The sequence below is a fragment of the Hemitrygon akajei genome, chromosome 19, assembly GCF_048418815.1.
Source record: "Hemitrygon akajei chromosome 19, sHemAka1.3, whole genome shotgun sequence".
Classification (NCBI taxonomy): domain Eukaryota; kingdom Metazoa; phylum Chordata; class Chondrichthyes; order Myliobatiformes; family Dasyatidae; genus Hemitrygon; species Hemitrygon akajei.
This window is the reverse complement of record NC_133142.1, coordinates 70571516-70585428: the sequence shown is the minus strand read 5'-3', so window position 1 is coordinate 70585428 and position 13913 is coordinate 70571516. Positions and strand designations below refer to the sequence as shown.

Sequence of the window (13913 nt, the reverse complement as noted above, 5' to 3'; positions counted from 1 at the left end):
TTTCTTCAAGGAGCCAGCAGAGACCCAATATAAAGAATGGCTTCCTTCTGTAATGCATCATTCTATATCTTACCTGATGCAACTTTAGTTGAAAACTTGCAGAACACAGAAACAGTCAACACCACAGTGACAAACACAATCAATATGCTCAGGAGGCCAAATCCTATCCACTGTTGGGAGTCTGGAAGGAAGCAAAGAAAAAGTCTTTATTTAAACCAGCATCTAATAGTCTCCTGTCATATTCTTTCTTATCAAAATGAAATCATGCAGTTTCAGTTTATAGAAGTTTAAAGTTTACAAATTAAGATTCTCATGATTCACGTTTGTAATGCAGTTTTTTAAATATAGATTCAGATCATTTTTGCAAGACTTACAATGTGGACAAAGCAGCTGCTTCCCAGAGAATTTCACATCAGAACGCCACACCTGTATAAAACATTTTAAGAAAATGTTGACTGAATTCTACAAGAAACACGCAGGAACAGAGTTGATAAATCTTTCTCAAGTCTATTATAGCATTCTTCACACACGTTCCATAGTGTATGAATCCACTCCAAGTATAGTATATTATAGCATACTCCTCATACAGGGTCCCTCCTTTCTAATGTTGTATTCACATTTTAAAAGACACATATGTACAGTTGATATATCCTTTGAACCTTGTGCAAAAGGATATTTCATTCCCAGTGTTGTTCAGCGTGTTGTTATGTCCGTCTGTAACTGCGGCAGTGCTCCTGTTTGAGAATGTGCAGTGGTGCTCCCTGCCCAAGGCTTCTGTTGCCATGGGAAACCGCACCCATAAGACAAAGGAGCAGAATTCAGGCTAATTGACTCTGCTTGGCCTGTACACACTGGCTGATTTATTATCCCCCTCAATCCCATTCTTCTGATTTCTCCCTGTAACCTTTGATATCATTATTAATCAATCTCCACTTTAAATACACCCAATGATTTATCCTCCACTGCTGAATGGGGCAATGAATTTCACAGATTCACCACCCTCTGGCTAAAGAAATTCTTCTTCATCATCTCTGGTCTAGAAGAATGATCTTGGTTCCCCCACTATTGGAAAAATCCTGTCAACACCCACTCAGACCAGGTCTTTGATAGGTTTCGATGACATCCCCCTCATTCTTCTAAACTCCAGAGAGTATAGGACTACAGCCATCACACACTTCTCATTCATTAACCTTTTCATTCCTGGGATCATTCTTGTGAACTCCTCTGAATGTTCTCCAACAGCAGGATATTTTTTCTTGGATAAGGGACAATGGAACACACCGAAGATGACCTGACCCTCCATGGATTGAAAACTATGCAGTTCTTAAATTTTGGATTCATTGGAAGAAAGTACTTCCTGCTATGTTGCACTGGAGTGCTGGTAACTTTTACTCCAAAGCCCTTCATCAATGCCACCATTAGAAAGATTTTTAATAGATTCAGAACCTAAGGTTATAAATATCCATTCCACCATTGGAAGTAGTAAAAAAGGTAGGTAATCCAGAAGAAATCCTGGCCCAATGCAATCTGACTACATGTGCTGAGTTCAGATCAGGTTAGGCATATTGTATGCTTGTTGAGAATGCTTAGGTTCAAGCCGAGGCAAGAAAAGTTATTACTCGTCAACCATCAGAGGGGATAACTTCACTCTCCCAGCTCTGAACTCTCTTTGAAGGACTCAATTTCATTTTCTCAATATTATTCATTTTATACCTGTATATTATATACTTATGATATTATATTACTTTTTATACTATTGCTTTATTATTATTTTTGGTTTTGCTTCTTTGTATTTACTATGAAAACCACAAGAAAGTGAATCACAGGGTTACACATGTGACACATCTGTACTTTGGGTCAAACACGATCAACTCAGTACATTATCCACTTTTGCTCAGTATTGTCAGCTTGGGCAAGCAAGATCGCTCTGTACTGTGGGTAGGTTAGGTCTCATTGACTCGTTGGGTTGAGGTTTGGGTAATGCTTTCATTTTACATTGAACAGACTGCTAGTCAACTGTGACCGTAAAACAGAACACTTTACAACTTCAGGGACCAGATCAAAGTCCTGCACACGGGCAGCACAGTAGTGTAATGGAACCACAGCACCGATTCAATTCCCACTGCTGTATGTAAGATGGTACATTCTCCCCATCACTGTATGGATTTCCTCTGGGTGCTCCGGTTTCCTCCCTCATTCCAAGGACATAAGAGTTAGGATTAGTAACTGTGTTAAAGCTCTGGTAGTAGCAGAAGCAAGGTGATACTTGTGTGTCCACAGCGTACCCCTGACACAAGCAGTGCATTTCACAGTATTGATGTACATCTGACAAATAAAACTATAAATCTTTAAATTAAGTGAATCCTCCCACTGAAGTCTTCCGTATATTCAAGGTTAAATTCAAATTCTTTGTCTTACATTCAGCTAGAGGGTACCATTAGCAATGTCAGAGGGTCGTGGTGGAGGGAGTACATTCAGATTGGAGGGTTGTGACTAGTGGTGTCCCACAAGGATCTGTTCTGGGACCTCTACTTTTCGTAATTTTTATTAACGACCTGGATGTGGGGGTAGAAGGGTGGGTTGCCAAGTTTGCAGACGACACAAAGGTTGGTGGTGTTGTAGATAGTATAGAGGATTGTTGAAGATTGCAGAGAGACATTGATAGGATGCAGAAGTGGGCTGAGAAGTGGCAGATGGAGTTCAACCCAGGGAAGTGTGAGGTGGTACACTTTGGAAGGACAAACTCCAAGGCAGAGTACAAAGTAAATGGCAGGATACTTGGGAGTGTGGAGGAGCAGAGGGATCTGGGGGTACATGTCCACAGATCCCTGAAAGTTGCCTCACAGGTAGATAGGGTAGTTAAGAAAGCTTATGGAGTGTTAGCTTTCATAAGTCGAGGGATAGAGTTTAAGAGTCGCGAGGTAATGATGCAGATCTACAAAACTCTGGTTAGGCCACACTTGGAGTACTGTGTCCAGTTCTGGTCACCTCACTATAGGAAGGATGTGGAAGCATTGGAAAGGGTACAGAGGAGATTTACCAGGATGCTGCCTGGTTTAGAGAGTATGCATTATGATCAGAGATTAAGGGAGCTTGGGCTTTATTCTTTGGAGAGGAGGATGAGAGGAGACATGATAGAGGTATACAAGATATTAAGAGGAATAGATAGAGTGGACAGCCAGTGCCCCTTCCCTAGGGCACCACTGCTCAATACAAGAGGATGTGGCTTTAAGGTAAAGGGAGGGAAGTTCAAGGGGGATATTAGAGGAAGGTTTTTCACTCAGAGAGTGTTGGTGCATGGAATGCACTGCCTGAGTCAGTGGTGGAGGCAGATACACTAGTGAAATTTAAGAGACCACTAGACAGGTATATGGAGGAATTTAAGGTTATGGGGGGGGGGTCAGGGTTTAAGGGTCGGCACAACATTGTGGGCCAAATGGCCTGTACTATGCTGTATTGTTCTTTGATTCAAGCACAAGTTGAGCCTTCTCAATCTTTCTGCCTCAGTAACTCTTACCCTAAATGTTTCCCTCAATCTCCCTCCCTAACACTCAACATCCTCCCACTTTAGCTTTCCTCTTTCTTACCCTCTCCACTCCCTGCAATTCCGCACCATTGCCTCTCTCTCTCCTACCAGCCCCCTGCCTTTGGGAGAAGGAAGGAAAGAATTGGAACACCACCCCACCCAGTCTGAGAAGAGAATTGACAATCACCTACCCTTACACAGAATTCTGGGCTTTCCACAGGCAGGATCATGAGGATTTTCTGGGAGCTTAGTTCAGTCTGCGAACATATGAAGATCCATGAGAACAGGGCAACATTACACTGAATATAGATGTCACCAACTGCATTAAATGCCTTCTTAACAATTGTAAATTATTCTAGCTAGCTTTAATTCTTTTCGCATAAATCTGATCTTAAATCACAAACAGACAAAATCCAACTTCCAGTGTCTCGCAACCAAATCTGGTCTGAGAACTAGAATTATCACACTAGCAGGATTGAATGCATCTAGGCTCGATTTTAGGGCGTAGTGATGAGGAAAACTGTTAAGAATGCTATTATCATTCATGTACTGTAGATGATCTTTAACCAAGATAAAGAAAATATTGCAAGTATTCTGTTAACCTACACCTAGCTACAATTACGTAATGTTATGAAGAGAAACAGCTTTCAGGAAGTAACATTAAAGGAGGTGGAGGAAGGTAGAAAACAGCAGAGATCTTTTTTATAGGCTCATGAGTTGCGTCATAAAAAAATAACAAAGTCAAATAGTTTGCTGGTGTGTATTCACAGGACAATTGATTGCCAGATCAATTGTCATCTACTTTATAAAAAGTCATAGACAATTGCAACCCCACAACACCATTCAGAGTCTTCCCTTACCAGAAGCCCTGGATGAACCGTGAGATCGCAATCTGTTGATCAGTGGGGTTCAAGTCGGGTATCAGAAGTCCGGGTTGAACCTCTGGAAAGCCATCTCAGTTGTGAAGCGGCGATTCTGGACCAAACTTCAATCTCTGAAGGATGCTCGACACCTGTGGCAGGGCCTGAATGCTATCACCTCCTACAAAGCGAAGCCAAGCAACATAGATGACAAGGCTTCAGTTCCAGATGAACTCGATGCCCTTTGTGCATACTTTGATTGTTAAAACTTGGAGGTACCTTCACAAACTCCCAGTCCCCAGTGACCCTGTGATTTCAGTCTCTGAGAGCATCCTTCAGGAGGGTGTAACCATGCAGTCCAGGTAGTATAGCTGGCCAAGTACTAAAGACCTGTCCTGATCAACTGGCTGGAGAATTCACTGATATCTTTAACCTCTCACTTTGGCAGTCTGATGTTGTAGGGTAATGTCATTGGTGGAGACATACATACTCAAATCAAGTTTAATTACAAACGTTTGTATTATTCAAACCATACATGGATACAATTGGGAACAAGACAGCATTCCTTTGGGGTCAAAGTGCATAATATACATTCAAAATAGCGAGAGAGAGAAAAAAAGCATATATCGTTTTGCAAGAAAACATTTGTATAGTCCAAGTCCCTGAGCGACATACAGATTGATGATTCCAGGAAATCCAGCTTGTCGTTCTATTGGTCAAACACTAGAGGGCAGCACTGACGGGACAGGCTAGCTCCCAACAGAGCATGGACACCGACCGGGGTGGACTGCAGCACAGGCAAGCCGGCAGCTTGAGGCCTAGTCTTCCTACAACTGAGGCACCTGTCTCTCCACCAAACAGAGGAAACAGGCCTGTGGCATGTTAACTTATCGATGTCCACTGTCTTGAGATCCAAGGCAGACACTCACAGTTACAATGCGCATTGCTTTGCCGCACCAACTCCGATGTCTTCGAGTAGTCAGCAGCAGCACAGTCTGCACCCAGGTCAGCTCCTCCGAACCTGTCTGCCAGCTGCCCACCGGCCTCCCCCCAATTCCAGCATTATTGAACATGTCGACTAATGCAGTTGCTTTGAAACTGGTGGAGTCTGGGGGCAAAATCCTGTTGCGTAGTTTGTACAAACCAAAGCCTAATTCACGCTGCAATGTGAGAAGTCACAGCTGACACCAAATTCTACTTAGTGATAACGTCCCTCAGAAACTCCACGGGTCCAAGAGCAGAGTGTCTACTAGATCACCCACCTGAAAACGATAAATACCAATCACTGAAAACACACCTTTTACAGACTTTTGGAGGGAGGTGATGAGCAGGCAAGGAGGTAAGGTGAGTGAAGGAGGGGGAGTGTGTATTGCTGGAAGTTCGAGAAATCGACATTCATGCCATCAGGTTGGAGGCTACCCAAATAGAATACAAGGTGTGGCCTCATCGTGACAGTAGATCCCCCCACACCACCGTGGTTAGCTTTAATTAACTTCAGGAAAGCTGGGGCTTCTTTCCTGTGCAATGTTTCAACTGGTTGCCCTCACACTGTAGTGCCCCCAAACTGGAAGCGGACTATTTTTCACTCCATACATACATGGCTTCTTGCAGCTGGGCCTGAAGGCCTCACAGAAACTGGTTGCACTAAAGTTTGTGTGACTTGGCTTTAGAAAAGACAAGTGTGATTGGACCGCAGCCTGTGTGGAGGGTCAGCAGGCAAAAATTAGCCATCATGTCTAGGCAGCTTTTGAGGTCCCTGAGCAAAAGTTTGACCATGTCGATGTGGACCTTGTTGGTCCTCTTCCCTCCCCCCGCAATTTCAAGCACCTCCTTACCAGCGTGGCCTGCACCACCAGGTGGCCAGAGGTCGTCCCTGTAGCATTGACGACGGTCATACACGTGAATCAGGGTCCATCAGCACTGGGTCGCTCGGTTTGGCACTCCAGCTGGTGTTTCCTCTTACTGCAGTCCCCAACTCTTACGATGGCCCAGAACCTTGGCGTTGGGCTACTTCACAGCATGACATATCTCCGGCAGTCCAATGGCCTATGCAAACTGTTTCACCGCTCCTTAAATGCTGCCCTGAAGACTTCCCTGAGCGATGAGTGATGGTATAATCATCTCCTGTGGGTCCTGCTGGGGCCCTAAACAGCTCCAAAAGAGGACCTGCATTCATCTGTGGCTTAATTGGTATACTGGCAGCCGTTATGAGTGCCAGGTGATTGAATTCTTGACGCCATGACCGTTTGGTCGGCCTCTCAACAGTACTCCATCCTCCTTGGTAAATTCAATTTCTTTCCACCAATCCCTACCTCCCGTCATAACGTACAATTCTCCTGGGTTCCTGTTGACCTACATTCTATCTTGTTTGTTCTCGTCCGCCATGATGCACACCAATGTCCCCTAAAGCCTCCTTACGATGGCCCATTCCACATTTTGGAACAGAGTAAAACTTTTATCATAGATAAGTGGGATAGACCTGAATGTGTTTTGGTAGATCACCTTAAACTGGCCCACCAAGAACTGAAGGATTTCACTACCATGCCCCTGCTGTCACAACATGACCATGAGCGTATCAACACTAGCCAAAGGCCTCTGCTGTTCCTCCACCCATAAAACCTAGGACCTGAGCTAAGAGGCTCGCCAAGCTCCAGCCAGGCTGGTAATGCTGGTTTGAGTGGATTCTGGGAGGGGCTGGCCTGTGTAGGGTAATGTAATCGGCGGAAACACACATAATTCACAACCACCAACATTGAGTTGGGGTTCCCTTTAAGAGGTTGGTCTGATGTGATGACATAATTACGTAAAGGACTTTTACCACACTTTGTGTTCACTTTTTTTTAAAAAAAAAGAGTTCAATAAATGAGTGGTTATGGTATTTTTTAAACGTAAAACACCTCACATCATTTTATACATGAAATGCTACAATGCAGCTGCCTGTTCCAAGCAGACTCCCATGATACTAGTGCCTGAGAAGAACACAGTAATCTCCTTCAATGACTATCATCTAGTTTGCATATTCCTGCACATTGGTTCTTTGCCCATCTTGTTAGGTGTTGTCTTTCACTGATTATATTGTGTTTCTTTGTACTTACTGTGAATCCCCACAAGAAAAGGGGCTGTAATTACAATGCACCATGATGCACACCAATGTCCCCTAAAGCCTCCTTACGATAGCACTGTTTTACAATTCCCGACCCTGCCAGTACGTTTTCCCCTTGACCATGTGGGCTTCCTCTGGGTGCTCCAGTTTCCTTCCACATTCCAAAGATGCAGCAAATGGTAGGTTAACTGGTCGTTTTAAATTGTCCTGAGATTAGGTTAGGGTTAAATTGAGGGGTGCTAGGTACTACCGCTCAAAGAGCTGGTACGGCCTATTCTCAGTTGTCTTACATTTGTTTGTTGCAAAGTCGGCAATTACCGAAAGATAATTATCTCCTTTAGGCCTTTTCCAATGGAAGTCATCTTTGTCCGATAAATAATACATAGTTAATGTTGAATCCATCTATCTGGGTGGAGATTAAGAATAGTAAAGGGAAAAAAAAAATCACTGGTGGGAGTTGTCTATTGGTCACTGAATAATGACATTACAGTGGCACAGAAGTATCTGAGGCAAGTAAGAATGGATCATGCTGGACTTTAACTTGCACATTGATTGGGCGAATCAACTTGGTCAAGGCAGTCCTGAGGAGGACTTCATAGAATGCGTTAGATGGCTTTCTTGAACAACATGTTACTGAATCTACAAGGGAACGTGCTGTCTTAGATCTGGTCCTGTGCAATGAGACAGGTAAAATTGGTGACAATAGCTATCACTAAAGAGCTAACGATGAGCAAACTTGTGAGCCTGATGATAGTCAAGTTCCCTGGTCCTGATGGAATGCATCCCAGGGTACTGAAAGAAATGGCAGAAGTTATAGTAGAGGCTTTGGTGATAATTTCCTAAAATTCTCTGGACTCTGGGCAGGTCTTGGCGGATTGGAAGATAGCAAATGTCACACCACTGTTCCAAAAAGGATGTAGGCAAAAGGCAGGTAACTATAAGCCAGTTAATTAATATCTGTAGTTGGGAAAATGCTTGAAGCTATCATTAAAGAAATAGCGAGGCTCCTGGAAAGAAATGGATCTATCAGGCAGATGCAGCATGGATTCAGCAAAGGGCAGGTCCTGTTTGACAAACTTACTGAAGTTCTTTGAGGACATAATGAGCACAATGGATAGAGAGGAACAAATTAACAATATTTACTTGGATTTCCAGAAGGTGTACAATAAGGTATCACATAAAAGACTTATCCATAAGATAAGGATGCATAAGAGTTGGGGGCGATGTATTAGCATGAATAGAGGTTTAGTTAAATAATTGAAAGCAGAGAGTTGGGATACATGGGTGTTACTCTGGTTGGCGATCAGTGGTGAGTGCTGTGCGGCAGGGCTCGGTGCTGGGCCCGCAACTGTTCACAATATACGTTAACGATCTGGAAAAGGGGACCGAGTGTAGTGTAGCTAAGTTTTCTGATGACACTGAATTGAGTGGAAAAGCAAATTGTGCAGAAGATACAGAGAGTCTGCTGAGAGAGATATAGATAGGTTAAATGAGTGTGAGCAAGGGTCTGGCAGATGGAATATAATGTTGGTAAATGCAAGGTCATCCACTTTGGAAGGAAAAATGGAAGATCAGATTATTTAGACGGTAAATAATTGCAGCATGCTGCTGTGCAGAGGGACGTGGGAATGCTTGTGCATGAATCACAAAAGGTTGGTTTGCAGTTATAGAACATAGAATAGTACAGCACAGTACCCAGGCTCTTCGGCCCACAATGTTGTGCCAACCCTTAAACCTTGCCTGCTATATAACCCCCCACCTTAAGTTCCTCCATATAACTGTCTAGTAGTCTCTTAAATTTCACTAGTATATCTGCCTCCACCACTCACTCAGTCAGTGCATTCCATGCACCAACCACTCTCTGAGTAAAAAACCTTCCTCTAATATCCTCCTTGAACTTCCCTCCCCTTACCTTAAAGCCATGTCCTCTTGTATTGAGCAGTGGTGCCCTGGGGAAGAGGCGCTGGCTGTCCACTCTATCTATTCCTCTAATATCTTGTATACCTCTATCATCTCCTCTCATCCTCCTTCTCTCCAGAGAGTAAAGCCCTAGCTCCCTAGATGTGGAATCGATATGGGTAGAGCTGCATAACACTAAGGGGCAGAAAACACTGGTGGGAGTTGTGTACAGGCCACCTAACAGTAGTAGTGAGGTTGGGGATGGCATTAAACAGGAAATTAGAAATGCATGCAATAAAGGAACAGTAGTTATAATGGGTGACTTCAATCTACATATAGATTGGGTGAACCAAATTGTTAAGGGTGCTGAGGAAGAGGATTTCTTGGAATGTATGCGGGATGGTTTTCTGAACCAACATGTCGAGGAACCAACTGGAGAGCAGGCCATTCTAGATTGAGCAATGAGGAAGGGTTAGTTAGCAATCTTGTCGTGCGAGGCCCCTTGGGCAAGAGTGACCATAATATGGTGGAATTCTTCATTTAGATGGAGAGTGACATAGTTAATTCAGAAACAAAGGTTCTGAACTTAAAGAAGGGTAACTTTGAAGGTATGAGACGTAAATTAGCCAAGATAGACTGGCAAATTATACTTAAAGGGTTGACGGTGGGTATGCAATGGCAAGCATTTAAAGATCGCATGGATGAACTACAACAATTGTTCATCCCAGTTTGGCAAAAGAATAAACCAGGGAAGGTAGTGCACCCGTGGCTGACAAGGGAAATTAGGGATAGTATCAAGTCTAAAGAAGAAACATATAAATTAGCAAAAAAAAGCGGCACACCTGAGGACTGGGAGAAATTCAGAGACCAGCAGAGGAGGACAAAGGGCTTAATTAGAAAAGGGAAAAAAGATTATGAGAGAAAGCTGGCAGGGAACATAAAAACTGACTGTAAAAGCTTTTATAGATACGTGAAAAAAGACTGGTCAAGACAAATGTAGGTCCTTCACAGTCAGAAACCGGTGAATTGATCATAGGGAACAAAGACATGGCAGACCAATTGAATAACTACTTTGGTTCTGTCTTCACTAAGGAGGACATAAATAATCTTCCGGAAATAGTAAGGGACCGAGGGTCTAGTGAGATGGAGGAACTGAGGGAAATACATGTTAGTAGGGAAGTGGTGTTAGGTAAATTGAAGGGATTAAAGGCAGATAAATCCCCAGGGCCAGATGGTCTGCATCCCAGAGTGATTAAGGAAGTAGCCCAAGAAATAGTGGATGCATTAGTGATAATTTTTCAAAACTCCTTAGATTCTGGATTAGTTCCTGAGGATTGGAGGGTGGCTAATGTAACCCCACTTTTTAAAAAAGGAGGGAGAGAGAAACCGGGGGAATTATAGACCGGTTAGTCTGACATCGGTGGTGGGGAAAATGCTAGAGTCGGTTATCAAAGATGTGATAACAGCACATTTGGAAAGAGGTGAAATCATCGGACAAAGTCAGCATGGATTTGTGAAAAGAAAATCATGTCTGACGAATCTTATAGAATTTTTTGAAGATGTAACTAGTAGAGTGGATAGGGGAGAGCCAGTGGATGTGGTATATTTAGATTTTCAAAAAGCTTTTGACAAGGTCCCACGCAGGAGATTAATGTGCAAACTTGAAGCACGTGGTATTGGGGGTATGGTATTGATGTGGATAGAGAATTGGTTGGCAGACAGGAAGCAAAGAGTGGGAGTAAACGGGACCTTTTCAGAATGGCAGGCAGTGACTAGTGGGGTACCGCAAGGCTCAGTGCTGGGACTTCAGTTGTTTACAATATATATTAATGATTTAGACGAGGGAATTAAATGCAGCATCTCCAAGTTTGTGGATGACACGAAGCTGGGCGGCGGTGTTAGCTGTGAGGAGGATGCTAAGAGGATGCAGGGTGACTTGGATAGGTTAGGTGAGTGGGCAAATTCATGGCAGATGCAATTTAATGTGGATAAATGTGAGGTTATCCACTTTGGTCGCAAGAACAGGAAAACAGATTATTATCTGAACGGTGGCCGATTAGGAAAAGGGGAGGTGCAACGAGACCTGGGTATCATTGTACACCAGTCATTGAAGGTGGGCATGCAGGTACAGCAGGCGGTGAAAAAGGCAAATGGTATATTGGCATTCATAGCAAAAGGATTTGAGTACAGGAGCAGGGAGGTTCTACTGCAGTTGTACAAGGCCTTGGTGAGATCGCACCTAGAGTATTGTGTGCAGTTTTCGTCCCCTAATCTGAGGAAAGACATTCTTGCCATAGAGGGAGTACAAAGAAGGTTCACCAGATTGATTCCTGGGATGGCAGGACTTTCATATGAAGAAAGACTGGATCGACTAGGCTTATACTCACTGGAATTTAGAAGATTGAGGGGGGATCTTATTGAAATGTATAAAATTCTAAAGGGATTGGACAGGCTAGATGCAGGAAGATTGTTTCCGATGTTGGAGAAGTCCAGAACGAGGGGTCACAGTTTAAGGATAAAGGGGAAGCCTTTTAGGACTGAGATGAGGAAAAACTTCTTCACACAGAGAGTGGTGAATCTGTGGAATTCTCTGCCACAGGAAACAGTTGAGGCCAGTTCATTGGGTATATTTAAGAGGAAGTTAGATATGGCCCTTGTGGCTAAAGGGATCAGGGGGTATGGAGAGAAAGCAGGTACAGGGTTTTGAGTTGGATGATCAGCCATGATCATACTAAATGGCGGTGCAGGCTCAAAGGGCCGAATGGCCTACTCCTGCACCTATTTTCTATGTTTCTCCCTTAATCTCTGATCATAATGCATACTCTCTAAACCAGGCAGCATCCTGGTAAATCTCCTCTGTACCCTTTCCAATGCTTCCACATCCTTCCTGTAGTGAGGCAACCAGAACTGGACACAGTACTCCAAGTGTGGCCTAACCAGAGTTTTGTAGATCTGCATCATTACCTCGCAACTCTTAAACTCTATCCCTCGACTTATGAAAGCTAACACTCCATAAACTTTCTTAACTACCCTATCTACCTGTGAGGCAACTTTCAGGGATCTGTGGATATGTACCCCCAGATCCCTCTACTCCTCCACTCTACCAAGTATCCTGCCATTTACTTTGTACTCTGCCTTGGAGTTTATCCTTCCAAAGTGTACCACCTCACACTTCTCTGGGTTGAACTCCATCTGCCACTTCTCAGCCCACTTCTGCATCCTATCAATGTCTCTCTGCAATCTTCGACAATCCTCTATACTATCTACAAAACCACCAACCTTTGTGTCGTCTGCAAACTTGCCAACCCACCCTTCTACCCCCACATCCAGGTCGTTAATAAAGATCACGAAAAGTAGAGGTCCCAGAACAGATCCTTGTGGGACACCACTAGTCACAACCCTCCAATCTGAATGTACTCCCTCCACCACGACCCTCTGCCTTCTGCAGGCAAGCCAGTTCTGAATCCACCTGGCCAAACTTCCCTGGATCCCATGCCTTCTGACTTTCTGAATAAGCCTACCATGTGGAACCTTATCAAATGCCTTACTAAAATCCATGTACAAACCGTAGATCACATCCACTGCACTACCCTCATCTATATGCCTGGTCACCTCCTCAAAGAACTCTATCAGGCTTGTTAGACACGATCTGCCCTTCGCAAAGCCATGCTGACTGTCCCTGATCAGTCCATGATTCTCTAAATGCCCATAGATCCTATCTCTAAGAATCTTTTCCAACAGCTTTCCCACCACAGACGTAAGGCTCACTGGTCTATAATTACCCGGACTATCCCTACTACCTTTTTTGAACAAGGGGACAACATTCGCCTCCCTCCAATTCCCGTGGTACCATTCCCGTGGACAACGAGGACATAAAGATCCTAGCTAGAGGCTCAGCAATCTCTTCCCTTGCCTCTTGGAGCAGCCTGGGGAATATTCTGTCAGGCCCCGGGGAATTATCCGTCCTAATGTATTTTAACAACTCCAACACCTCCTCTCCTTAATATCAACATGCTCCAGAACATCAACCTCACTCATATTGTCCTCACCGTCATCAAGTTCCCTCTCAGTGGTGAATACCGAAGAGAAGTATTCATTGAGGACCTCGCTCACTTCCACAGCCTCCAGGCACATCTTCCCACCTTTATCTCTAATCAGTCCTACCTTCACTCCTGTCATCCTTTTATTCTTCACATAATTGAAGAATGCCTTGGGGTTTTCCTTTACCCTACTCGCCAAGGCCTTCTCATGCCCCCTTCTTGCTCTCCTCAGCCCCTTCTTAAGCTCCTTTCTTGCTACCCTATATTCCTCAATAGCCCCATCTGATCCTTGCTTCCTAAACCTCGTGTATGCTGCCTTCTTCCATCTGACTAGATTCTCCACCTCACTTGTCACCCATGGTTCCTTCACCCTACCATTCTTTATCTTCCTCACCGGGACAAATTTATCTCTAACATCCTGCAAGAGATCCTTAAACATCGACCACATGTCCATAGTACATTTCCCTGCAAAAACATCACCCCAA

At 43.9% G+C, this 13913-nt stretch overlaps 1 protein-coding gene and 1 long non-coding RNA gene across 3 annotated transcripts in view; one reads left to right on the top strand and one right to left on the bottom strand.

Moving 5' to 3' along the window:
• LOC140742049 (interleukin-17 receptor E-like) overlaps window positions 1–13913 on the bottom strand; it is a 98266-nt gene that overhangs the window by 5714 nt on the left and 78639 nt on the right. The window contains exons 13-15 of the mRNA XM_073072778.1: window positions 3718–3783; window positions 375–426; window positions 74–181 (exon numbers count right to left, since the gene is read on the bottom strand). Coding sequence (XP_072928879.1) covers window positions 74–181; window positions 375–426; window positions 3718–3783 — 226 coding nt within the window. The remainder of the gene's footprint in view (window positions 1–73; window positions 182–374; window positions 427–3717; window positions 3784–13913) is intronic.
• LOC140742050 (uncharacterized) overlaps window positions 1–13913 on the top strand; it is an 80170-nt gene that overhangs the window by 40416 nt on the left and 25841 nt on the right. The gene's annotated exons all lie outside the window — the stretch shown is intronic.